This window comes from Tachysurus fulvidraco, chromosome 17, assembly GCF_022655615.1.
Source record: "Tachysurus fulvidraco isolate hzauxx_2018 chromosome 17, HZAU_PFXX_2.0, whole genome shotgun sequence".
In the NCBI taxonomy this organism is placed as follows: Eukaryota; Metazoa; Chordata; class Actinopteri; order Siluriformes; family Bagridae; genus Tachysurus; species Tachysurus fulvidraco.
Genome location: NC_062534.1, coordinates 9195365 through 9220981, shown reverse-complemented (window position 1 = coordinate 9220981; position 25617 = coordinate 9195365). Strand labels below are relative to the sequence as shown.

Here is a 25617-nt window from a genome sequence, read left to right as displayed (position 1 = left end):
GTCTTCTGTAATTGTTTTTACTTAAAAGGCTTAAAAGCATGGACATTTGAATAATTATACACACACACTGTTCTGACAGAGCTCCAGATGACATAGGATCCAGATGTGCAAAGCCAAAGATGGCACTATGATTATTGATGGAATACTTACATATATTAAAAACGGTGAAAAAAAGCAGCACAAGTTTTGTTACTTTCAAGTGATTTTGTCAGGGCTGACCGCTAACAGTGTGACTGTTCTTCTCAAATCAAGTGCAATAGGAAAACACCATTAAATTCTATCATTTATCAGATAGTTTAATGTGCTACATTTAGTATTTAATAGTAAATATGAAAAAAGAAAGCTTACAAAATGAACTTTCTGTTCCATCACTTTATCTGACATGATCACATGATCACTTTTTTTAAGAAGTAAAGGGGGGAAAAATATTTTTTTCCCTCTGGAGTGTCCAGTGAATAGTTCAAGTATAGTATATTGTAAGTCTAAATAAATGTCTAAAATGTATAAAAGTCTAAGTAAATGTTTTGTCTTCCATTGGTTAACTTTGACTTGCATTATTTGAAGACCTGTAGACAGGAATGAACAAAGAAGAACCTTAAAAAATGTATTTTTTTCAAACACTTGAAAATGTAAGTCCATAAATAAATAATAACCTTTAACTCCAAGTCTGATTTTTTCTGTGCTTTGTTGGCTTCCCGTTTCCTCAGGCCAGTAGATTTGTTGGGTCCTTGATCATTGTAAAATAAATAAACACACAATTCAAGAAAATTATGTAATTAATCACTACAAATCAAACATGTTTCAAATCGAAAGTTACTACCATTATCTGTGAAATTTGTGGTGTTGCCCTCTGGATCCTGTGGACTGTCTGGCTGAGGCTCATCACATTTTTTGTAGTAATAATCCTGATCCGAGGGGCCAAATCGCTGACAAACAAAAAAAGATGTCACGTATGAACTTTTCCTGATATTTCTTAAAGAATTATTAGCTGAAGTTGTTCAACCATTCCATCAGACCAATCAAATCACCAGTGTTGTATAAAGTACTAGAAAGCAATACTTGAAGTGAAAGTCACCTTTTAGGATATTACTCAAGTAAAAGTCTTAAAGTATCTGATATTTACTGTACTTAAGTATCAAAAGTCATTTTCTGATATTTAATGTACTTAAGTATTTGAAGTAAAAGTAAAAAGTAAAATTTCAGTGATTTTCGGTAGGCATAAGAACAGGGGCGGTTCTATGATATCATCTTTAGGTGAGAATTTAAAACAAGAAGAGTTTTATATTATATATTATATATTATATGACTACATAGTAAGCCAAAAGTTATGGTATTATTAAATGGCAAAAGTGGACACCAAAATTTTATGCATGATGTAATGATGCCAGTCCTGAATCAAATCAGTTCATGCATGTGTGCATTCTCTACTAACAGTGTGTCCAATGAATGCAGTCATTAATAAAAAACAATATTCACAAGACAAAGACCGAATCAATAGATGTTATTTTTATGTAGTATAGAATTGATTGTTTGCATTAATATTTTGTTTGTGCTATCAACTCTGGTAATAAGAATAGTGAAATTTCACTGCTTTTGGTTGGCGTCTTTGCAGCTTTCCGATTAACGTTATACATAAATTCCTCCAGCTCTGACTGCGCGTGCCTGTGCTTCTCCATAGAGCGTGCATGCGGACGTGCGTTATACAATCTAGGAGTAGTGATTCGCCAAACCTCCCTTATTGCAGTCTCACACATTTCTTCTGATTTTATTTTACGAGTAACGAGTAACAAAGATGCTTAATGGAAATATAACGGAGTAAAAGTATACATTTTATCTAGGAAATGTAGTGGAGTAATAGTGAAAGTCACATAAATTTACAAAGCGAAGTAAAGTACAGATACGTGAAATTTCTACTTAAGTACAGTAACGAAGTATTTTTACTCCGTTACATTACAACACTGCAAATTACATACAACATTTCTAACAGGTTTTACCTTATCAGGCCACATGAAACTAATAAAGAGGATGATGGGAAGGCCCACGGTGAACACGTACACACCCCAGAGCCAGGGACGCTTTACTGTGGCAAGCAGTAACCTCTCCACAACTCCAGGCTACAAGAAGCATAAAAGTCTATGAGTATGTCATGAAACCTTCCCTCTCTTTTTCTACTGATCTACTAAAGACTACCTGCAGATGCACTACAAAAGAATTGGCACCATAACAAGTTCAAATATTTTGAATATAGTCGGAGTTATCTAGTATTTCCTGTTATAAGTTTACACTACACCAAATATAAGATTATTACTCCAATTTCTAAACCTAATCTCATGCTTGAAATTGCTTTGTTCTATTTTTTTCATTCAAAATATTTATTTCTATAAAAAAAGCAAAATGACCTGTCAATGGACTATTAAAATGTTAAGCTGGAAACAAAGTAAAAACAATCTGAATAATCTTAAAATTAATTAATAATAATCTTATGTGATATATTAGGTTCATTTGCACTAATTCAAGATGTTTGCACATTGTGTGATGTTTGCTCTATGTCATGGATTTGCAGTGTGATTACATTAACATTGTTTCAGAATCTTGAGCCTAGATATTGACTTTATTTACAATATCTTAAGCTCCAGAGACAAAAATTGCATGTGCCATGGATGCCAGTCCAGCTAGGTGCCAACTTTCCAGTCACTTCCCATTTTAGCCCACTGTTAGCTTGGGTGTTTACAGACCCATTGCTACACAATAGCTTCAATAACTTCCTGAAGTTTGATCCTGAACTTGGGTTACTGTGTGTGGAGTTTCTATTTTTTCATTCCATTTTCTCTTTGTTCTCCTGTTTCCTTCCACCTAATATAAACATGTTGGAAGTTGGACTGGTTCCACAAAATTACCAGTAGATATGAATGAATGTGTTCCCAAGATAGGCTCAGATCCACTGCAACTGTTAACAGGATATAATGATTACTGCAACTGTCTTTTTTCATACTGTCAGGTCAACTCCTGAACCCACCACCCTGGACCATGTAACGTTCACAGTCACCTGATTATTGATCACACATTCCTGTACACAATGACGACACTCTGTATATAGGCAGATTCTCACTGCAGTGTAATTTACCAAGTCATATTGTGTGTGTTAATGTTCTGGTATTAACTCTATTAACTTTTGCTTTTTGTTTGTGATTCTGGATTTGGCCCCGTTGCTGATGTTTGCTGATGACCTGACCTCTGCCTGTTATGGGTTAAGGTTTTGGACAATATTTTGCATTTGTCTGCCAGTTTCTTCAATAAGACTAAATACTGCATTTAAATCTGTTACAGCTCTACTTACCTGACACATACCAAATGCTTGATGTCGTGATCTAATCCATTTAACACCAATATGTCAATAGTTCATTTCATCTATATTTTACAGTAAGTCGCTTCTATTATTGGATGCAACAATGTTTTAGGATCTTAAAACAGCTTACTCTCTGACTTTGTCCCCATGTGTCCTCTGTCCAGTGTCTGGCGATCATGAGGTCATCACACAACAGGATGTTGTCAAACAGCACATCTCCAGTTAGAGACCACAACTCAAAGCCTACTGCAGACACAGGACTCATTCTGAATGGCTGAGTGTCCTCAAAGTAAGCTGGGTTAGGGATCATTCGTGCCTGCCATTTTCCCTAATACATATAGCAGCAAGCTGGGTTCATTTTGAAAGTTTGACTCTTAATGACTCTTAATTTTCTTTAGACTTTTCTTTCTTTAGTATTTTCTCAAGGGAACACAAGATTTTAAATAGTTAATTTCTTCACAAGACACAGTCAAAAAGTCCTGTTTGTTTACTAAAATAAGTACAGTGGAATCCTGTAAAAGTTTCTAATTGGAAGTCTTTAGGAGATTTTGAAAAGGGATATAAGAACAACCCATTCATGTGGTATTATATAATTTTTGATAAATGTTATTTAAAAAAAAAATCAGGTTTATTAGAGATAAGAAGAAGCCAGTACACACGTCATTCCTGGATTTGGAAAAGGCATTTGATAGGATTATGCAAGAAGTAATTTGGCACACACTATGATCACATGGCATCCCTGAGGTGTTCTTGAGATGGACACAACTAGCAAGCAACCACAATCACAAGCATTGTGCCGTTAGTGAAATTGAGACAAGAACATGACATTTCACTTATGCCTCAGTCTCAGTATACCATTGCATAATATCAAGGCTCTATACACTGGAGAGCACTTGCAGCACAGACCTACCTGATAATTTGGGTTGTCAATCATAGGTGGTTTCCACTTCCCTTTATATGCTGGGTTGGGCACCATGGGAGGCTTCCACGGCCCACAGCCTGCCGCATGGGAGCAGGCAGGGTTATCAATGAGTGGAGCTTCCCACTCTCCATCCATCTCCACTGACCTGTTTAGCCAAAGGAATGAACTTCAGTGTTGGACTAACATTTATTTAAAGGAACAAACATAAATAAGTTTTAAAAATCACATTTACATAACAACCGTCACTGATTAATTTTTTAATTTCGTTTGAGGTTGAGTAAGTGAAAACGTATAGTAAAGACAATCAAATATTTAAAAAAAAGGAGAAAAAAAGCCATAAGTCATTCATCTTCAGTAAGCATTTTATCCCGGCCAAGGTCCTGGTGTATCTGGTGCTTAACTAAGGAACACTGGACTATACATCCTATATCAGGTTCTAGTCTTTTACAGCCCTTTCACCAGGCACACACACAGGCCTTCACATCTAAGTGCACTCTAAGTAGTCAGTCCAACTACATGTACATATTGCACATAATGTGTAGTGCTACTGTAAGGATGTCCAATAGTACACTGTGTGTACTATTATCTGTTTGTTAATTGTACATATTGTACACATATTGCACTAACTATATGTATGAGCATACTGCACATTTTCACATGCCAACTCATTATCTATATCTTTATCTGTATAACTGTTTTGCAATTTGCTCCTAAGAATTTCACTCACCAAGGCACATGTGCTGTGGTGATGTGACAATAAATGTGACTTGACTTGCATGTTATTAATAGGTGGGGAAAACCCTAAAACCTGGAAGAAATCCTTTGTGACATGGGGAGGACATGCAGAACTCCTCACAGACAGAAATCTGCACTCAGGACCAAACCAGAACACTGGTTGGTAAATGTATTGCTGTGAAATGTTAAGACTGTAAAGTGTATCATATAGTCACAGGGTAAAGAGAGGGAAGGGTGTGTAAAGAGTAAGTTATAGTCTTAAAGAGAGGGAATTGTGTGTAAAGTGTAAGGTATAGTCATGAAGAGTGGGAGTGTGTGTAAAGTCTAGTATAGTCACAGGGTAAAGAGAGGGAGTGTGTGTAAAGAGTAAGGTATAGTCATAAAGAGAGGGAAGTGTGTGTAAAGAGTAAGGTATTGTCATGAAGAGAGGGAGTGTGTGTAAAGTCTATAGTATAGTCACAGGGTAAAGAGAGGGAGTGTGTGTAAAGAGTAAGGTATAGTCATAAAGAGAGGGAGGTGTGTGTAAAGAGTAAGGTATAGTCATGAAGAGAGGGAGTGTGTGTAAATTGTAAGGTATAGTCATGAAGAGAGGGAAGTGTGTGTAAAGAGTAAGGTATAGTCATGAAGAGAGGGAGTGTGTGTAAAGTCTATAGTATAGTGTGGTGGAAATTTCTAATCTTAAGATGTTCATAAGGCTTTGTTCTTCTATGCTTGTACCCTGTGTGCATCATAACCAGAGACTGACATCGTCATCAGTAAGTTTTGTTAAGATTATGACAAGGGCAGATGTCCATAAACAATGTCCTATAGGTCCTCTAGAAGACCTTGGCCTGGTCAGATTAGCTTGGTCAGGAGATGCATGAGGTAATGTTGAGCCAATGATTGATGATGTTTTGCTTTTACATATCTTCTGTTCTTCTTGGGTTCTGTCTATAAAACCTTGATGTAATCAATGATCTTGGCCCTTCATCTCTCATGCTACATGTGAAGTGTTGGGTCCTGCTGCGCAGCTGAGCACAGTAAATTGTGTAACCTTTTTTACTCTTGCGCGTGTCTACCAGTGTTATACTTTATTCTTTAAATCTCTCGAACCTCAGAACTTCCACAACAATAGGCACAGGGTAAAGAGAGGGAGTGTGTGAAAAATGTATAGTATTATTAACACTGGGTAAAAAGAGGGGTGCGTGAAATGTATTGTATAGTCACAGAGAAAAAAGAGGGAGTGTGTGTAAAGTGTGACTCGTGAACACAGTCATGTATGGTGGAGTTGCTTTACACACCAGTCATGTGGAGCTTGAGCCTCAGGATCAGGGACAAAGGGCTCCTGCTCTTCTATCCAGCTATGAGGTCTCTGCGCTGTGGGGTCAGCAATAAGCCGAGGTGCTTCTTCATCCCTTCACACACACGAGTGAGAGTGACTAAATCTGCCATTTTAATTTATGCAATTTTTTTTAAATTATTGCCTGTTACATTGTTAAGGCTCACTTTGTTAAGTAAGTTTTTCATTCTGTCTGTGTGTTTAAAGATTCAAATTTTATGTCATGATCTTTGGAGAACATCAGCATAATTGTAGGCAAAATCAATTCCTTTCTTTTGCACTGCCCTTTCAGAAATATGCAAAACATTTTGATTAAACTGTTATGGATTAGCTTTATTAGATCCAGATCATGTGTTATCTTTAGCAACAGACATTTTATGTGTTTTACTAATAGTTAAGAAACATTAAGACAAAAAAAAAAAGAAAATCTGACAGGCTTGTATTTTTAATGAACATGAAAAATCATTAAAATTCATATTGTTATATTACGGAAGGTTCGGGCCATTTTGACCTGAAAGTAATAAGATATGAGTAAAACTAATGATTTTAAATTAGTTCAGGATAATTTGGTTAGAGATGAATGAATGAATGAATGAATGAATGAATGAATGAATGAATGAATGAATTAATCTGCCATTAATTAGTGATAAATATACAAATTGTAAATCTGAAAAAAATATTAATTTCTTTTTTTTTAAAAGAGGGAGTTCTTTTAGGATGTACTGAGTATTGTAAATGAGCAATTTAATATTCAATAATTATATTGCTATTGTAGTCAGTAGGCAATTACAAAATAGTGTTGAATAGTAAAAAGACAAAAAAGAATAAGCATACCAGTCATAAGGCTTGGTTATCGTGGGATCTGGAATATAACGCCTGTCATCCCAGTTAAAGGGTTTAGTATCTTCCGGGTCCTCTAACTCACGTGGAGGCATCACTGGGGGATCCATGTCCTCTAGTAGGCTGCCGTTATTGATTAGTGTTTGGTCAATTAGAATTTCAAATGTGTTGTTAGGATACAAATCTGAAAAATATGCATGTTTTATGTAAAATTGGTCCTCTTATATACCTATATAATGTATATTATATATTTAATATACAATTGGTCCTCGCATATATGTAGCATGTTCAAATAATGACATAATAAAATGCTAATTTTTATAAAGATTAGCTAAAAACTAAAATGTTTCCTAACAGCTCATTTTCTAGTTCTCATATTATCATAGTGAAAGTTATTTGGACTATTTTATGGTGATATTGTTGCTGCTGCCTTACTATAAAGCAATCTCAATCCAGCTAGTGATTTTACCAGCTCAGTGACAAACCAAATGTTGTTCTCTTATAAATACTCACTAAGAGTGTAGAGATGAGGGTTGTGGTCCGTGAAATAGTCACTCAGGTCAGTGTCAGGCTGCCGGGCATGCTTCTCCTCATAATCGCCTGTCAGTGGGTTCCGATGGCGGATGATGAAATGTACTTTGTATACACTTCCACATTTGTCTGGACCAAACATGATGGTGTACGGTGTGGCATCATTAAACTGACTCTAAATGGATATATATATAAAAAAACACATTCAGTCTATGTGATGATGAAATGTTTGTGATAAACTGTGCTAGTGATGTAAGTGATGCTTGCACCAATCGCAGGTCGTCCGAATCAGACAGCAACTTTATGTAGCCTCCTCCACAGTCAATGCCATTTTGGAAGAAAACTTCATACCTGTGTAAATCAGTTAAACACGTAATCAAGTAAATAATGAATAATGATTGTACATGCAGTTAAAGGAAAATAATCAATAACAGAATGTGTGCTGAGGAGCATGGAGTTATGACCATATATATATATATATATATATATATATATATATATATATATATATATATATATGTATATATATATATATATATATATATATATATATATATATATATATATATATATATGTATATATATGTATATACATACATATATACCGCTACATCCACAAGTGTTTTATGTTTTATTCCTCATATACTACAACAATTTTCCGGTTATTACAATTTATAATATATTATTGATTGATGTGTTGTTCTTATCAACTGTTTATAGTGTTGTGTGTAACATGTGCAGGACAAGATAGGTCCTGCTGTCAGATAGGTCTTGCTGATGTTATCATAACTAAACATTCAACTCAATTCAGATTTATTTCTATAGCACAATTGACATTGTCTCAAATTAGTTCAACAGAAATATAGAAATTCAGGATATTATTGATAAATTTAACATTTGAAATATCCTCCATGAGCAACCAGATGCAACAGTGAGTAACAGTAAGTTCCTGAGATGATATGAGAAAGAAATCTTAAGAAGTAGTTAACACAATAGAGAAGTAATCCTCATCTGGGTGAAACTAGGGTGATTATTAAAATATTTTATTAGTGTATTATATAAATTGTGTAATGTAAAACTTTTATAGTGCACAAAGTATTATCTTCCACATGCAAATCTAACTAATATTTCTCTTTATTAGAAAATGACAAAATTATAAGGCCTATTTCTACATTTTTTATTTCAGGTTTGAATTGGATTTATTCTATATTTTTCTCAAGCACTTATTTCTTGACAGAAGCAAAAACCCACCAAAAGAATAAACCAATTTAAAGCTTGAAATCAGTAAACATCTTTCAAAACAGGCTCAATGGTTTTATATGTAATGATATCATAGAGTTACATAACATTTCCTTTATTGTAAGGTTTTTTGCAGCAGTATATGAACAGTTCACCATCCTCAACATTTTTTAATGCTTTTATTCCGTACTGTCCTCCAAACTAGTCACTGTAAATAAGTTGCTAATCTAAAAATGATAATGTATTAGAATGAGCAAATTACTATAAACCTGATCAAAGTCACAGCAAAACAATGTGTGATCAGTCATTTGTAAGAATAAATTTAAGGTGTGATTAATGAATCTGCATAAAGGAAAAGTCTTACTGTAGACACAGAGGATTTTCTCTGAAGTGGTAGACTGTCCGTAGGTATGCAGAAATAGCATGGTGACGGCCAGGAGACTTAAGGACAAGGCCCTTATTTCCTGTGGAGGCTTGATTCATTGCCTCCTCTAAAAGCCACTTTCCTAAATAAAAAGGTAAAAAAAATAGGAAAAAGAAAATAAAAAACAAACAATAAGTATATAAATAATTATTCTGATTAATCTCTGCAGTGAATGTAGTCTTACCATCATATTTATGAATGTCCAAGTCTCCTTCTTTCAGTGACTGGGAAATAACCCATTTTCTTCAGCACAAACAAAGATGAGACAGATGAGATGTGACTATTATTCGGCTCTGACAACAAAAATGATTGATTACCAAAAAATAACATGCATTTTTATAAAATCGTTAGGTAAATGAACATTACCTATCCAATGGGCTTGTGTCAAATGTTTCTGCAAAATATGCCTGGTTTGGAAAAAGAAGGTATTATTATTGTTATTATTATTATTATTATTGTTGTTGTTGTTGTTGTTGTTGTTGTTGTTGTTGTTCCCATTGCTGTTGATCTCTGGGATTTTTACACACAATAGCCGCTAGAGCGCTAGAGTTTACAGAGAATGGTGTGTGTGAATGACAAAGATGTCAGATGAAAATGACCAGATTTTATATATTAATTATATTAATGAATATAATCACTTTTTACAACCAGGGTGAGCAGGAAAACATTTTGAAATGCACACCACATCAAACATTGAGGAGAATGAGCTACAACAGCAGAAGACCACATCAGATTCTTCTTCTGTCAGCCAAGAACAAGAATCTGAGGCTATCATTAGCACAGACTGGACAGCTGATGATTAGAAAATCAGATGACCTGTTGTTGCTCATCCACCTCAGGGTCAATGTGTTGTGAATGCTAAGATTCTTTTCTACTCACCACGGTTGACTTAGCGTAGCTGGTACTCATTTAAGTTAATAGGCTTCCTGTCATTCTCTTTTGATATCTTTTATCAACAAGAGTTTCAGTCTGCAGTTCCTCCACACACAGGATGTTTTGTGTGTGTGTGTGTGTGTGTGTGTGTGTGTGTGTGTGTGTGTGTGTGTGTGTGTGTGTGTGTGTGTGTGTGTGTGTGTGTGTGTGTGTGTGAACTCTAAAGAAAAGTCTATTCTGTGTGAAAATCCCAGGAGATCAGCAGTTTCTGATATACTCAAACAGAAGCAATGGTTGTCAGGGTTAAACAACTAACAACAAATAACAATCGTTCTTATTAAAATGGATGGTGAGTGTTTTTAACTGAAAAAACAAAAATAAAAATAATTAACGGTTTACATATACAATAATATTACTGTAATATTACAATAATAATAATAATAATAATAATAATAATAATAATAATAATAATAATAATAATAATAATAATAAAACAGGGTCAACTGACCTGCTCCTCCCTGCTCACAATCACAGTCGAACAGAAACAGAAAGCAATGAGCGCCCCCTGCCTGATGATCATGGTCATAATCATGAAAATTACCAAACGTTTCTTATACTGTAATATAATCCCAAATTTCAATAATCCCTTTGTTCTTGTTCCCTAAGCGAGAGCCAAATGAAAAGCGATGAACGTGAATGAGGTCTCTGTCACTATGCTGTTTCCTGATGCTGCCAGTTATCTAGGGTGGACTTTGATCAGCGTTAATCCATTTACAGACCCGTACACAAAACATCTCTCTGTACAGTGTTCAGTGGGTGCAGGTGTGTATATACAGTATCTCACAGAAGTGAGTACACCCCTCACATTTTTGTAAATATTTTATTTATATCTTTTATGTGACAACACTGAAGAAATGACACTTTGATTCAATGTAAAGTAGTGAGTGTACAGCTTCTATAACAGTGTAAATTTGCTGTCAACTCAAAATAACTCAACACACAGCCATTAATGTCTAAATTGCTGGCCACAAAAGTGAAGACACCCTCAAGTGAAAATGTCCAATTTGGGCCCAATTAGCTATATTTTGTGACTCTGTGTCATGTGACTCATTAGTGTTACAAGGTCTCACGTGTGAATGGGGAGCAGGGGTGTTAAATGTTATCGCTATCATACTGGTCACTGGAAGTTCAACACCTCATGGCAAAGAACTCTTGAGGATCTGAAAAAAAAATGTTGCTCTACAGTACATAAAGATGACATAGGCTATAAGAAGATTGCTAAGGCCCTGAAACTGAGGTGCAGAACGGTGGCCAAGACCATACAGCGGTTTAACAGGACAGGTTCCACTCAGAACAGGCCTCAGCATGGTCGACCAAAGACGTTGTGTGCACATGGTCAGCGTCATATCCAGCGGTTGAGTTTAAGAAATAGAAGTATGAATGCTGCCAGCATTGATGCAGAGGTTCAAGGGGTGGTGGTGGTGGTGGTGGTGGGGGGGGGGGGGTCAGCTTGTCAGTGCTCAGACCATATGCCACACACTGCATCAAATAGTTCTGCATGGCTGTCATCCCAGAAGGAAGCCTCTTCTAAAGATGATGCATAAGAAAGCCCGCAAACTGAAGAACATTAACAGAGCATGATCCTCTTCCTTTTGGAGACTGGGCCGCAGGGCAGTATTCCAACAGGATAACGACTCCAAACACACCTTCAAGACGACCACTGCCATGCTAAAGATGCTGAGGGTAAAGGTGAGGGACTGGCCAAGCAGACTTCATACAGACTTCATAGTGCAAGGTCTCTAACAACCACCAGGTCCGTGAATCCAGTGATGTTGTCATGGAGGAGTGGAAGAGGACTCCAGTGGCAACCCCTGATGCTCTGGTGAACTCCCTGCCCTATGGTGAACTCCCTCCATATATATAGTGTCACTAGAAACCTTCAGATTTTTATATTTCTTCATAAATATGACAAAACATCATCAGATTTTCACAGAAATAGTAAACAAAGTGAATGCAATCAAACAAATGAGCCAACAATATTATAGTTCTTTATTTAATTATTGATAAAAATGATCCAGCATTACATATCGGTGACTTGCAAGAATGTGAACCTTTGCTTTCAGTATCTGCTGTGACACCTTTTACCACAATAACTGCAAGTAAAGTTGATCGGTCCTGCACAACATCTTGGAAGAATTTTATCCTATTCCTCAGTACAGAACAGCTTCAACACTGGGATTGTGGTTGGTGTCCTCACATGAACTGCTTGCTGCAGGTCCTATATTTCTTTTAGTTTAAGGTCAGGACTTTGACTTGGCCATTATATAAACATTATCCACTTTAAACATTCTTTGGTACACATACTTGTGCTTGTGATCATTGTTTTAGTGTATTGTCTTAGAACAGCATGATTGGTCATGTTTCACAGATGGCATTAGGTTATTATGCTGGAATGCAGCATTTTCTTTTCTCCAAAAATAACACTTCTCATTTAAACCAAAAAAGTTAGATTTGTGAAGTCCAAAGTCTTCTGAGATGATTTTGTAAACTCGATGACTAACAATAACTCTTTTTCTGAGGAATTCTCCCTTGTTTTTGCCATGGTTTTTGATTTTGTTACTTTGTCTGCTTTCAGGAATTCCGATGATGAAATCTCATGATGTTTTGGTCTAATTTATGTAGAAATATAGAAATTTCTAAAGAGTTTACAAAATTACAAGTGACACTGTATAGACTATTTTTTTTTGTTCTTTATTTATTTATCTATCTATCTATGCAGAATAACCATTAATAGTGAAGTGGTGGTTAAAATTTATATAGTTTGTAAAGTTATTTTCAGCTAAAAATTAAAATGCTAGGAAAATTTGATGTAAAAATAAAGGGAAATGTGTAACTAGCATACTATTTCACCTAACCTAACTATCAGGGGCAGTGCTGAACACCCAGATACCCCGCTACCATAAGGCTGTTAGGAACTGGATCACTTATAGCAAACTGGAAAGGTTTTCAGAGAGGATCATCACACTGTCAGGAAAAGCTATGGTCATAGTCACTGTGGAATGGAATGGAATGGAATGGAATCTAGCCTGTTTTTACTCCTGTCACCCAGTTGAGCATTACATTGTGCAACATGTCAGTTGAATAATTGGTCCAATGAAATGGCCATGCACTGAAAAATTCTGCAAGTTCATTTACCTTGCAGAGATTGAACTAAAATCATCCAGTCACTAAAGCATGCAGGTGGACCAAAGATTACAGACTAAAGCACTTTTTTAGAGACTTAAGCACTTTTGTACGTCACTCTGGATAAGATGCTTTAAATGTAAATGTAAATAATTTCTCCTATCTTTCTTATTGAGTTGCCTGACAGCAGAGAGGCTGTTTTTAATGATACACCATTTAGATTAACATGAGTTCAGAGAGAGAACATGAGGAACATGAGGTATGTCAATTCATGCCAGACTCATGGGGTAGCATGGCAGATGGAATCATATAAATTCTTTCAAAATTGAGCTTATGAGCTCTAAAGAAGGAGCCATCTGTTGTGGCATGATGAACTGAAATGGGCTACATTAGCATAAGGGATTTGTTATTTAGCATTCACTGCAAAAAGGCTAAATCAATAGGCACTAGGCAGCATATTGGTTAGAATGTATTCATTAATTTTTTTTTATAGCAGTGTGGATCTAAATATTTATGTCTGTAATATAAATGATTTATATATGTATTCTTGTTCCAATACAAAATATGCTCCTATAACAGCTTGTTCACAGAGACTTCTACGGTGGCTGCTCCACATGATCTATGTCTAATAATAAACCCAATAAAATGCTTTTAAATAACAAAGGAATGCATATAATTGATTGCTGTGGTGTGTAAGACTTGCGTTAGGTGACATTTATTTAACATTACGGAAGGAGTGTCAGTGGTTTGTTTCAGTAACCGTCAAGGTTTCAAGGCAAAGGGGTTAGTTCCTGTTATCGCCTATGTTGTTAATGAGCCAAAAACAAAAGATGTCACATTACAGAAAACTGCTCTGCCCTGAGGACTTTAGTCTCATTGGTGTTAACATTAAATGAACTATTAATAACAAAATGATGCAATGTGGTGAGTGCCTTAGTCTTTTCATTTCATTTCAGTTTTATGTTGTGGTTCTTATCCTTTCTTTATTTGTTTTTACCTGTTTAATCAATAAAGACTTCTGCACTTGCATTGGACTGTCTGGATTTGTGACACCTTTTGTTCTGAATGTTGGGGTCTACTTTACTGATCGCACCTCTGTCCCAGAGGAAAAAACAATACCATGATCAAACACAAAAATAAACCCTTATGTCCAGAGAAGGTTGGGCCCCAATGGTGGAACTAGAGCTATGTGGCAGAGGGTTGGGTTTCAACATATAGTATGGATCTGGTATGCTCAATTAGGACCTTATGGATTGTTTGTATTTTTCTGTTGGTGTATGTAAGAAGACCCCACAATCATTTTATACAGTACAGACCAAAAGTTTGGACACACCTTCTCATTCAAAGAGTTTTCTTTATTTTCATGACTATGAAAATTGTAGATTCACACTAAAGGCATCAAAACTATGAATTAACACATGTGGAATTATATACATAACAAAAAAGTGTGAAAAAAATGACCCCAAACACACCTCCAGGCTGTGTAAGGGCTATTTGACCATGAATCTGAGTAATGGTGTGCTGTGCCAGATGACCTGGAATCCACAGTCACCGGACCTGAACCCAATCGAGGTGGTTTGGGGTGAGCTGGACCGCAGAGTGAAGGCAAAAGGGCCAACATTTGCTAAGCATCTCTGGGAACTCCTTCAAGACTGTTGGAAGACCATTTCAGGTGACGACCTCTTGAAGCTCATCAAGAGAATGCCAAGAGTGTGCAAAGCAGTAATAAAAGCAAAAGGTGGCTACTGTGAAGAACCTCGAATATGACATATTTTCAGTTGTTTCACACTTTTTTTGTTATGAACTAAATGTTCTCTTTGAATGAGAAGGTGTGTCCAAACCTTTGGTCTGTACTGTAGATCCTACAGCCCTAACACTTATTAACTAATGCTGATTAACTAGTTAACTAATTAACTGATTGAACTTCAGACTACTAAAGGCGGCAGATAAACCTGTCACTTTCTGTCCTTCACTGAGGTGTAAAGAACTCTGTGAGGACAGGTGAGTACAAGACCTTCAGCGTTGTGAGTTATGTTGCTATGTCCAACCTGAAATGAGTCACCAACAGTTTTAACTGTGGCTGTCAATCCTATTCTGAAGCCTGTCAGCTGTGTCTGTGACCTGCCACATGTTGACCCAGGTCCATTACTAAACAGTAAGAGTGCTGTCCTCAAACTCCAAGATTAAAAAGTAAATTTGCTTATGTAAACGATATATTATATATTTTATATAAAACTTAAACCAAATATATTAATGCTGGTATCCTTTTATTGTAAAATAGGTATTGCTACATTATTATTAGGTTATAGTTTATATAGTTATTTTTAAATAAGTATAATTTTGATTTGGTGAAGACTACCAGAGAGATTGCTCAAAGATCTCATAGAGATTGAGAGATTACTTTTATGATAATACAGGATCATTTCCAGTTGTTTACCAATCAAATTATGAACAATGCATATTTATAATACATTTACATTACTATGATATGCAGAAATGTATGATCTCTGTAACAAAGCATTTAACTGGATTACAAATGGTTCTGATCTCACCTGTTACTATATGGATTTGAGCAAACAGCATAGTTAGTAACAGCAGCTAAAATTGCAGCTAGGTTTCTATATCGTACATACAGCAATAACAGCAGGTCACAACACATAAGCATGTGGTAGGCTACTTGGTCTGAAAAGGTAAGTTAATAAAATTTGTTTGTAGCTAACTTCAATTAGCTAGATCCTGAAGGCTACTACATAATTGAAAATATTATATGCTTTTAATGCTACAGATGTTATCAACTTAGTAACTAATGCTTTGAAAACAATTTCAGATTAGGTAATTTTTTCAATCTTTGATAACATTTTAGCTATCATTTATCCTGCTGAAAAAGATAGAAAACAGTAAATGAAATTCATTGTGGCTCCCATGAGAACTATAAGTTTATTAATTTTCAATTTTTTCAAATTCCTTGTTAAATAATGGTTTATATTTGGTAGTTACTTTGGCTATGTTAGAGTTACATTTGGCAACATCATGACCAGTGTTAATTATTATATGGCTTTATGGCCTTTTGATGTTTCTCTTATTATAGGCTCAGGCTCATGTATAGTTATTGCCCTATCTATGTAAATGCACTGTATATTTAGTGTTTTTTCCCTACAGAGAAACCAACTAGCTTCTTTCTTTCTTTCTTTCTTTCTTTCTTTCTTTCTTTCTTTCTTTCTTTCTTTCTTTCTTTCTTTCTTTCTTTCTTTCTTTCTTTCTGCATGTAAGTGTGTAGGTTTGGGTGTGTTGGCTTTGCTATGGCTCTCTCTCTATTCTTGATCCAGCTATTGTGAAGTTTCTGGTCAGCCTTTTTCTTTGATTGCTGATCCCTTGTTGTCATTTTGAATAAAAGTATCAACTGAATATGTGTAAATGCCATGCTGCTTTATTTATTTAATTCCTCTCCCACAATGCATTCTTCTTAACTTTCCACACACAGCAAGCCAAAAATAGAAAATATTGTATAATAGCTTATTGTATTAATCCATTTTTATTAGCTGGATAGTGTAGACAGCTGTAGTAATCATTACTGCATAACACTATGATGCTCATACGGACCATCCTTTCACCACACTTACTTCTGTTGCACTTTACACTTCTTCAGCTGTATAATGTAATGATTCACCTGTTACTGCATGTAACTCATCTGCATAGTAATATATCACTTTATATTCTGTAATTTTAGACACTCAGGGCAAAATGCTCCTCACTGCTACATAATTGTGTATCATGCTACTACATTTAACATGCAAACATACTTTATTGACTATTCATTCGATTACCTTATTTTCTTTCTCATCATTAATATTCTTTTTTTTTTTTTACGTATTTTTTTTTTTATAACTATTTGGAAATGGGGCCTGTTTGGGAATGGTGGGCAGAGGCACATTTGCGAGTGGCATGTGTCACACACTTGTTTTAAATAATATTAATGACACGTCTCCATTGCATTGAGCTGTGGCAGAGATACAAGGGATAAGATCTGGCTCTTGAATTAAAATGATTTATATGCACAGTCTTGGAGAACAGAGCAGATTATAATTTCACTGCAACTTGTATACTATATCAAATCACATATTTGCACATGACAAATAAAAATATTGAATCCTACACTTTCTGGAAAAAAAAAATTCAGACACTTCTCTCCTTTTCAAATTACAACCATGCACCAAATACTGTTTAGTGATTGATTTGATTGCGTTCCAGTTTAGCCCAAGTTCAGTGCAGTGATGAATATATATAGGTTTCTTTCAATAAGAAACCTATATATATTCTAATTAGGAATTGTCTCATAGGTCAAGACATGGATGTCTGCAGGAATATTTTAATGGGATATATATATATATATATATATATATATATATATATAATACTTTTTTACTTTTTTGTTTTATTTATATATATATATAAAACCAAACTACTCTTAATATTCATGCCACATATAGTACATTATTTTGGGAACAGCATTAGCACTGATAATGTATTGATTATACATAAATCACTTGTTTTATTCTCATTACATTCTAAATATTGGTCAGATAGTAATGAAATAAAAACAGCAAAGCACCATCTGTACTTTCCACTAACACGACATTATTTCCAGTAAAATACAATTAAAGCTCCAATAAGATTCTAATATGATCAAATAAGATCCTGATGAACTAAATTACACAAACGGTTATCTAAATTGCATTCTGCCACACCCGGTTACTAGACAACATAAAAACAGTGAACCTTTGAGCCCTACACTGACGTGAAAGCTGGACTTTTATTGTGAAGTAGCTGCGCCGACGCTAGTCTGTGTGTCGCTGTGCTCCTGTGTTCAGTTTGGAGCGGCGTTACATCAGGGCGCGGGAGGATCTCTGAGGCGGTGAGATATTTCATTTAAACTTTTACGGAAACTATAAAACAGTTTTGCGGAGGTTCTACCAGGTTCACTAGATTTCTGGTTGTTAAATAAAGTTATTGTTTATTTATATAGACAACTTGTGACACTGTTTAAAACCGACTTTAAATTTCGGAAAAACAACAAAATAGCTCGGTAATTAGCCAAAGAGCTAACCTTTGCTGGCTAATGTAGCTGTAGCTGGGAAACCTTAATCCTGTTATTATGAGCAGGTTTGGATGTAGGTTAGGTCTAGTGAGCTGTTAGTGTGCATGTTTTGATAGACATTTCTGTTATAAGAGGCGAAAGTAAAATGTTTCCTGTTTAGTGTTTGTGTATATTGTTGTTATTATTAGCTAGCTAAACAGCTTTGAATTGCAAAGGAAGCGGAAATGAATTAGCTGGGTAGGGTTAGCAGCCGCGCTAACGCTGAGTTAGCTATCTCTGGCCCTGGCTTGGGTAATTACTGATGTATATAAACGCCGAAAATGGCAGTGGTACTGTACAGACTACCAGGTTTATGTAGCTGTTGTTATTGTTTTTACATCTTCCACTTGTTAGCCATTCATCCGATTTAACTAGTTGTTAGCAGGCTGTTTGTTGTCGCTGCTGTTAGCCGGTAAAAGTTAGCCTAGTTTCGGAAATACTGTACTGTGTAGCTGCTTGCTGACTGAACTTCCTTCCGTCAACGTTAACAGTCCAAGTGTCTTTTTCATGTGTAGTTACTTAGGCGAACTCGTCAAAATCTTTTTAAAAGCGATTAAATTCACGTTTTTGTTTCCGAACCTGCGTCAGCTTCCCAAAACTGGTCCCATCAATGGAGTATTTGTTATACACCTGACTGTGTGTGTGTGTGTTTACATTTTTGGTGCAGATACCGTTTACATTTGTATGCAATATGTTATTTTCTCACATAAACATGTTCAAAATTCAAACTTTAAGAAGAATTAAAGGTTGTGTTAATTCACCAGTGACCTTGACTGAGTCAGTTTTTCTGCACTCTAGGTGTCCCTGGCTGTGTGGCCTAAAGAAGGATGCAGACAATAAAGTGCGTCGTTGTTGGCGATGGGGCGGTGGGGAAAACGTGCCTTCTCATCTCGTACACCACCAATGCCTTTCCCGAAGAATACATCCCCACCGTGTTCGACAACTACAGTGCCCAGATGAGTGTTGATGGACGCACCGTAAGCCTGAACCTGTGGGACACAGCGGGTCAGGAGGAGTACGACCGGCTGCGCACACTCTCTTACCCTCAGACCAACGTGTTCATTATCTGCTTTTCTATCGGTAGCCCGTCATCATATGCCAACGTCCGACACAAGTGGTTCCCGGAGGTGTCGCACCACTGCCCCAGCGTGCCTGTGCTGCTTGTGGGAACCAAGCGCGATTTGCGCAACGACACCGAAACCATAAAGAAGCTAAAGGAGCAGAACCTGGCGCCCACCACACAGCAGCAGGGCACGACGCTGGCAAAGCAGATCAACGCCGTCAAGTATTTGGAGTGCTCCGCTCTGCTACAGGAAGGCGTCAGGGAAGTTTTTGCTGAGGCTGTGCGTGCCGTTCTCTATCCTGTCACCAAAAAGAATTCCAAAAAATGCGTCCTCTTGTAGTTTGGCCTAGGGGACAGGCGGAAAGGACTTGGAGAGCTCAGTGGACAGACAAATGATCCTGGTGTTGGTAGCCATTTCTCCATTTCTCTGTTTTTAACCACTCTAGGTATTGTTTTTGGCTCCCTGAATTATTTTTCTTCAACATTCACCAAATTATGCACTCTTTACTGGAACTGAAGAAACAGCTGTTGATTTCAGAACCACTTTCCCTTTTGCCCTCCTTTGTCTCCTTGGAACGCTCTGGTTGTCAAGATCTCTCGCACTTACCTCATGGTTAAAAATGGAATTTCAAGATACATGGCAATATTTTTTTAGAATGAATCAAAGCAATACAGAAACAAAGTTACCTAAGCTTCTGACTCGAGCAGTGTCTGAGGAGAGAAACAACTTTTTCTACTGCCTGAAGTTTTTGTCCTTTTTGTGCCTCGCAGGTTAGCTCAGATCCTGACACACACACAAAAAAAACAATATGAGGCATTATATGTAATATTTATACACATACAGGGATCTTAACAACTGAGAATAATAAAGCAAAAACCTCTTTAGACATTGTATTTTACTATTACCCAAAATGTCATATTCTTTATTTTTATTTTTTTTTTTCAATGTTTTTTTTTTTGGCTTCTGTGAAATGAGGCATTAGAAAGGTGTGCCATTATATTGAGACATATTTGTCTTATAAACATGGTCACACCATCTTTGAATGAAACAAAAGAAAATGCAACCCAATACAGTGGCTACATGAACGTACACAAACAGTTAAAGATTTTTCACAAGTCTTGTCTTGTAAAAATGATTAGTGTTATCAGATCCTTGTATGCCGGAAGCTCACACTTCCTATTTTGTCTTCCCTCCATCACACAAAACAGTGTCAATCTATTACATGACATACTGACATATTTGTGTCTAGCGCTGCCTCACTACTTTAATTCCAAGTGCCTGACTTGATTTTGGATTTGATCCATAATCCCGCCTTTTCCTGTGAATCGTCAGAAGCCTTACAATGGAATTGACTCCGAGTCGCTTCATCTAGGAATTGAGTCCTTGAATCCTGTGAACAAGTGAGCACACATTTCAGTGCCCTGTACAGAGAGACAAGCAAAGTACTAAAAGAAAATAGAGCGTTTGTCCTCTCTATTCAAAGGTTTAGTGCCAGGCATTTGTGACTGCTTCATTCTTAACCCTTAGTAATGATTCATTCTGAATCACAGCTTTTCACAGTGAGTCAGTGCTTAGCCCCAGCAGGTATGAATGACAGCATGCATTTCTTTCCATAGGCATTATTCAAATACACCAAACTCATTTCATACTGTACATGCTTAAATTTGGAGAAACAGGAATGTCTCCAAATGCCTGTAGAGCTTACAAAAGCAGTCACAACTAGAATGATTTTTGACACATTAAGTATCTTGTTTCACTTATTTTTTTCTGATTGATAATTGACATTTCAGTCCATATTCTCGTTAAAGTTTCACTTTCCTGCAAATGATGGCGAGTGCTTGCTGCTGTGTTTGTGTAAAGCTAGGTGTGTATTAGAATATAATACAAACATCAAGATTCAGCTTTTGCTTAGCAAAAGAATGAGTGTATGGATGCAGGGGGTTTTACACTCTGAAGTTTTCATTATGTGTGCTCTGTAAAGAGCAGCTTCACTAAGACTGCCATTAAAAGCCAAAAATCACCAATTGATCATCTGTACTTGTGAAATAATTCAGATTGTCTTTGTTTTTTTTTTCTTCTTCCGAATATGCTATGTGCTAAAAAAAAGTTAAATTAGCGGTTGACGTTTTTTTTTTTTTTTTGGACAAATTGCATTACATAAGCCTATGCATGAGTGAAGCTTTATTCCTTTATTTTGATGTATCTCAGCAGCATTTATTATAAATACCATGTGGTTGCAACTTGATCACGTTACAGCGCCTGCACATTTAATCGCCATCTTGGGTTTGTGGCTGATGCAAAGAACTGACATTGCTGAACAGTAGCGTGGTTTCAAAAGTGAAGTGGTACTTGGATTATTTTGTTTGTTTTGTGCGTGCTGAAAATGTTGCACATTTCTCTACGTATCAAGGCTTACTTGCTGTGTCTCCGTGTTAGTCAGGCTTCTCGAATGCTAATAGTTTATAATTTTATATATTTTTTTAATTTAGATTTTTGACTACAATACTCAGCCAAAGAGTGCCTTTGGATACAAAGATATCAGACTGAGAGCACATTGAGACAGCGGACCTGTTCTATTGTACTCTAAGCGTAATAAACATCCAAGCCGTTTCTTATTGTTGCCTTTAGTCTAGTCTTTATTAAAACAAATTCCTCTGTGCTAAGACTATTGAACGGTTTTGGTTTTGTCAGTGAGGAAAAGCCCTCAGAAAACCGTGGATGCATCACATCTTTGTTGGTCTGTCTGCTTTGGTGTATTTGGTACTGCATTTATACACTGGGAACTTGATTTTTTTTTGACAAAATTGTCATTTTTATAACAAACATTTGTATAAATGAACTAACAGTGTAATGACTTTAAATTATGCTAAATAAAACTATAATTTACAGTTCATTGTGGATTTTTCCCCTTATGGTTCTGTTTCTGTAGAGCTCACAGGACGAATGTCAAAGATTCAGGAGCAAGAATGGATATGATTGCCTACAAAGAGGAAACTGATCAGTAAGCTGGGTGGCATGTAGTTGTTGTTTTGTTTTTTTTGCTAGCTGTGACTAAATGCACAAGCTTGTCGTTATTTAAACAGGTTTCCGCTGCTCTCGTGCAAAAAAGCCACATGAAAAGGTGCTGACATGCATCAGCTGCTGCAGCAAACAATATCAACACCTCACTTGCTCCTCATAGACATCACTGCAGACTTCTGTGTCAAAGGAAACAATCTGGTTTCTGTGCTTTACTTACGTTACTGTGACCAACTGGAATGATAATGTAATAATGAAAAATGCATAAATAAAAACTGACGATGCAAAATTTTCTGATCATCATCTGATATAATGTTCTAGTGATGAATGTGAAACCTAAAGAATGGAATAGTTTAACTAGGTTGCTGGAAGCAAATGACGGAAAAAGGTGTTGGCGCTTTTTTCACACGTTTGTGAAAAAAACATTCTCTGTAGATGTTTTGATTTTCTCTGTACTACCAAAGCGTTCTTTTATTCATGAAGTAATTTTCAATAACATCAGCCGAGTTTTTTTTTTTACTGTCTTGATTGCATCAGAGCCAAAAAGGGGCAAGTGAGTGAAAAAAAAAACTTGTTCTAAAGCAATTGTTTTGCACATGATGAAAACAATATTAAATGTGTCTATAAATGGAGCAAATCATATGACATGTCTTCCTTAATAAATAAAAAGGCCATTGCATTATAAGCAGTGGTGATACTACAGATTGACCTGGTTTCACCCAACAAAGAGAAACTTAAGGTGCTTAAGTACTTTAAGCTACGCACAGTGACCCGTTTAGCAGCCAGTGTTAAATGTATAGGTGTGATGTGAAAGTCGTGTTGCAACTCCGTGCAATAAAGAGAAACGCATGCCACACCATTCCTTTTCCACCTGCCTCTCCTATTCTGTAATCACATGATATAAGAAACATGTATGTGTCTTGAGTGCTGCCAATGTTGAACCCTTGAGCAAGGGCCCTTAATGATCTCTGCTCCAGGGTGCAGTAACCCGTGTTCTAACTCCAGCTTGGGATATGCAAAGAAAATAATTTCCCCCTACTATAATGTATATGAGACGAATAAAGGCTTCTTCAGAGTGGAGAGCAGAATCTGAGAGCTGAAAGACAGCTGCAGTTTATGAGGAATACATAGCAACACTAAAACAGCTTTTTAACTGTTTAACAAAATGTTGATGTTGCACTTTAGACATTATTTTTAGTAAGGAATTTGAGAAGGTCTGGTTTCTGTTGTTGGACTCAAAATCTTATGCTTTTGCTGTGGTTGTGTGTGTGAAATGATGTCATACAAATCTGATGAGGCAGTGAGTCATTGTGGTTATTAATAAAATAAAGTGATAGCCTTCGACTCATTGTCCATTTTCTACAATCACTTAAGTTCTTTTGAATGACTAAGATTTCTTTTCAAACTCTTAGCCACCCTGTCATACTCAGACCCACCCAATGTTCATGTTCTAGCCTCGCAACTGATTATACAAGGAATAAAACACTTCAGGATGTGATGATATAAGAAAAATACAATAGCTCTAATTAACATAGGGTCTCCTCAGCCAACTGTTATTGGTCTATTTTCTGAAGTTTTATTCCTCTTTTACCACACTAATTTGCAATGTAGCCATGATCCTGTGATTCCTTGTAAAAGCTTATTACAGTACACCTTCTTGAAGTTTTCACTCAATCACAATAACTAAACGGTAGGCTTGCTGATCAAAACGGATGAGTTGATTCTCAGACAAAAGTTCTCATTCTTCAAACTTTAAAACATTCTTTCATCGTGTGAGCAATCAGGGGCAAAATGTGATTTGTCAGACGTACATGAATATGCCATAAATATTTATGATATGGAATGATTATGATAATAATAACAAATGATAATCTTCTAAACTGCCAGATGAGCTTGTGGCTGTTTCTTTTCAGTACTATATATGACATTACATGTAAGAGATGTGTGAATATAGACGTGTTTCATATACAAATGTGTATATTTTTATACTTTTGACTATTTTTAAAATCTGCATCTAAGGCCCTCACACAATAGCATGCAATAGCATTCAACTACACAAAACTGACATTCTTGTATAGTATAATATAAATCATTTCAATTTAAATTTATTTGTATTGTGCTTTTTGACAATGGACGTTGTCTCAAAGCAGCTTTACAGAACATAAGAAACAATACAAAAAAAATTATATTATACAAAGATCAATGTAATATAAAAATTTAAGATTAATATTAGACTCATATTTAAATGTGTTTGTATTTATCCCCAGTGATCAAGCCTGAGATGACTGAGGTGACTGTAACAAGTTAAAATTCCCTTAGATAGAAGAGGAAGAAACCTTGAGAGGAACCAAACTCTAAAGGGAACCCAACATCATTTGGGTGCACACTAGAGGGTGTGATTATAAATATTCAGTCTGACAATTGTGTATCGAAGGAGTGGTTGTTGTTCTCAGAGAACATGTAGTTGGAATCTCTTCTTAGAATGTCTGAGTACTTCATGAAGCAGAATCCAACTGGAGCTGGTACATCTCTAGATGCCTCAGGATTCTCACAGGGTTGGCCTCTTATCAGTGAAGGTCCAAACCTTTAATGACACAGAACACAACTTTAGCTGGTACAAGCTCTGCATGCCTCGGGATGGGTAGAAAAAGAAAAGCAGTGGAGAGGAATTATCGTAGCTGTTGTTCATAATATTAACAAGCACTAGATGATAATATGTATTTGATCAGATGTATTAGAGCACAAGATTATGGGAAGTATTATGTGTACACCTGACTAAAGAGATATGTCTTTAATTTACATTTAAACTGTGTCTTTTAATTTACATTTAAACTGTGTGTCTGAGCCCTGAACACTATCAGGAAGACTTTTACAGAATTTAGGAGCTATATGTGAAAACGCTCTACCGCCTTTAGTAGATTTTGTTTTTCTAGGAACTGCCAGAAATCCTTAGTTTTGCGATCTCAGAGAGTGTTTAGGATTGTAATGTG

The 25617-nt window shown here is 36.1% G+C and overlaps 2 protein-coding genes across 6 annotated transcripts; one reads left to right on the top strand and one right to left on the bottom strand.

Moving 5' to 3' along the window:
- Window positions 1-437: 437 nt before the first annotated feature.
- si:ch211-274f20.2 (calnexin) lies at window positions 438-10982 on the bottom strand. Of its 4 annotated transcripts, none has more exons than XM_047802107.1 (14): window positions 10737-10981; window positions 9722-9762; window positions 9540-9648; window positions 9296-9437; window positions 7962-8043; window positions 7675-7867; window positions 7156-7345; window positions 6284-6397; window positions 4257-4413; window positions 3477-3674; window positions 1995-2114; window positions 821-926; window positions 654-727; window positions 438-566 (listed from the first exon to the last, which is right to left on the bottom strand). In XM_047802107.1, the coding sequence occupies exons 4-14, from the start codon at window positions 9412-9414 to the stop codon at window positions 555-557; spliced, it is 1365 nt and encodes a 454-aa protein (XP_047658063.1). In that variant the 5' UTR covers window positions 9415-9437; window positions 9540-9648; window positions 9722-9762; window positions 10737-10981; the 3' UTR covers window positions 438-554. The 4 variants fall into 4 exon arrangements, with proteins under 4 accessions (XP_047658063.1, XP_047658060.1, XP_047658061.1 ...); XM_047802104.1 differs by having other exon boundaries at window positions 9540-9598; XM_047802105.1 differs by lacking the exon at window positions 10737-10981 and adding an exon at window positions 10235-10343 and having other exon boundaries at window positions 9540-9598.
- A 7206-nt stretch (window positions 10983-18188) lies between these two features.
- On the top strand, window positions 18189-23971 carry rhogd (ras homolog gene family, member Gd). Of its 2 annotated transcripts, XR_003438941.2 has the most exons (3): window positions 18189-18323; window positions 19344-20379; window positions 22539-23971. XR_003438941.2 is itself a non-coding variant. In XM_027135761.2 (2 exons), the coding sequence occupies exon 2, from the start codon at window positions 19373-19375 to the stop codon at window positions 19946-19948; it is 576 nt and encodes a 191-aa protein (XP_026991562.1). In that variant the 5' UTR covers window positions 18189-18323; window positions 19344-19372; the 3' UTR covers window positions 19949-22497. The 2 variants fall into 2 exon arrangements, 1 of the variants encoding a protein (XP_026991562.1); XM_027135761.2 differs by lacking the exon at window positions 22539-23971 and having other exon boundaries at window positions 19344-22497.
- Window positions 23972-25617: the final 1646 nt, after the last annotated feature.

Bases quoted from the DNA above. Each gene is read 5' to 3' on its own strand.
- si:ch211-274f20.2 (XM_047802104.1), bottom strand. From the start codon at position 10,820: ATGATTATGACCATGATCATCAGGCAGGGGGCGCTCATTGCTTTCTGT. The intron at 7,868-7,961 runs GTGCAAGCATCA...ATATCCATTTAG, and splicing joins ATTCGGACGACCTGCGATTG to AGTCAGTTTAATGATGCCAC. The intron at 7,346-7,674 runs GTGAGTATTTAT...CATATTTTTCAG, and splicing joins CCCTCATCTCTACACTCTTA to ATTTGTATCCTAACAACACA.
- rhogd (XM_027135761.2), top strand. From the start codon at position 19,373: ATGCAGACAATAAAGTGCGTCGTTGTTGGCGATGGGGCGGTGGGGAAA.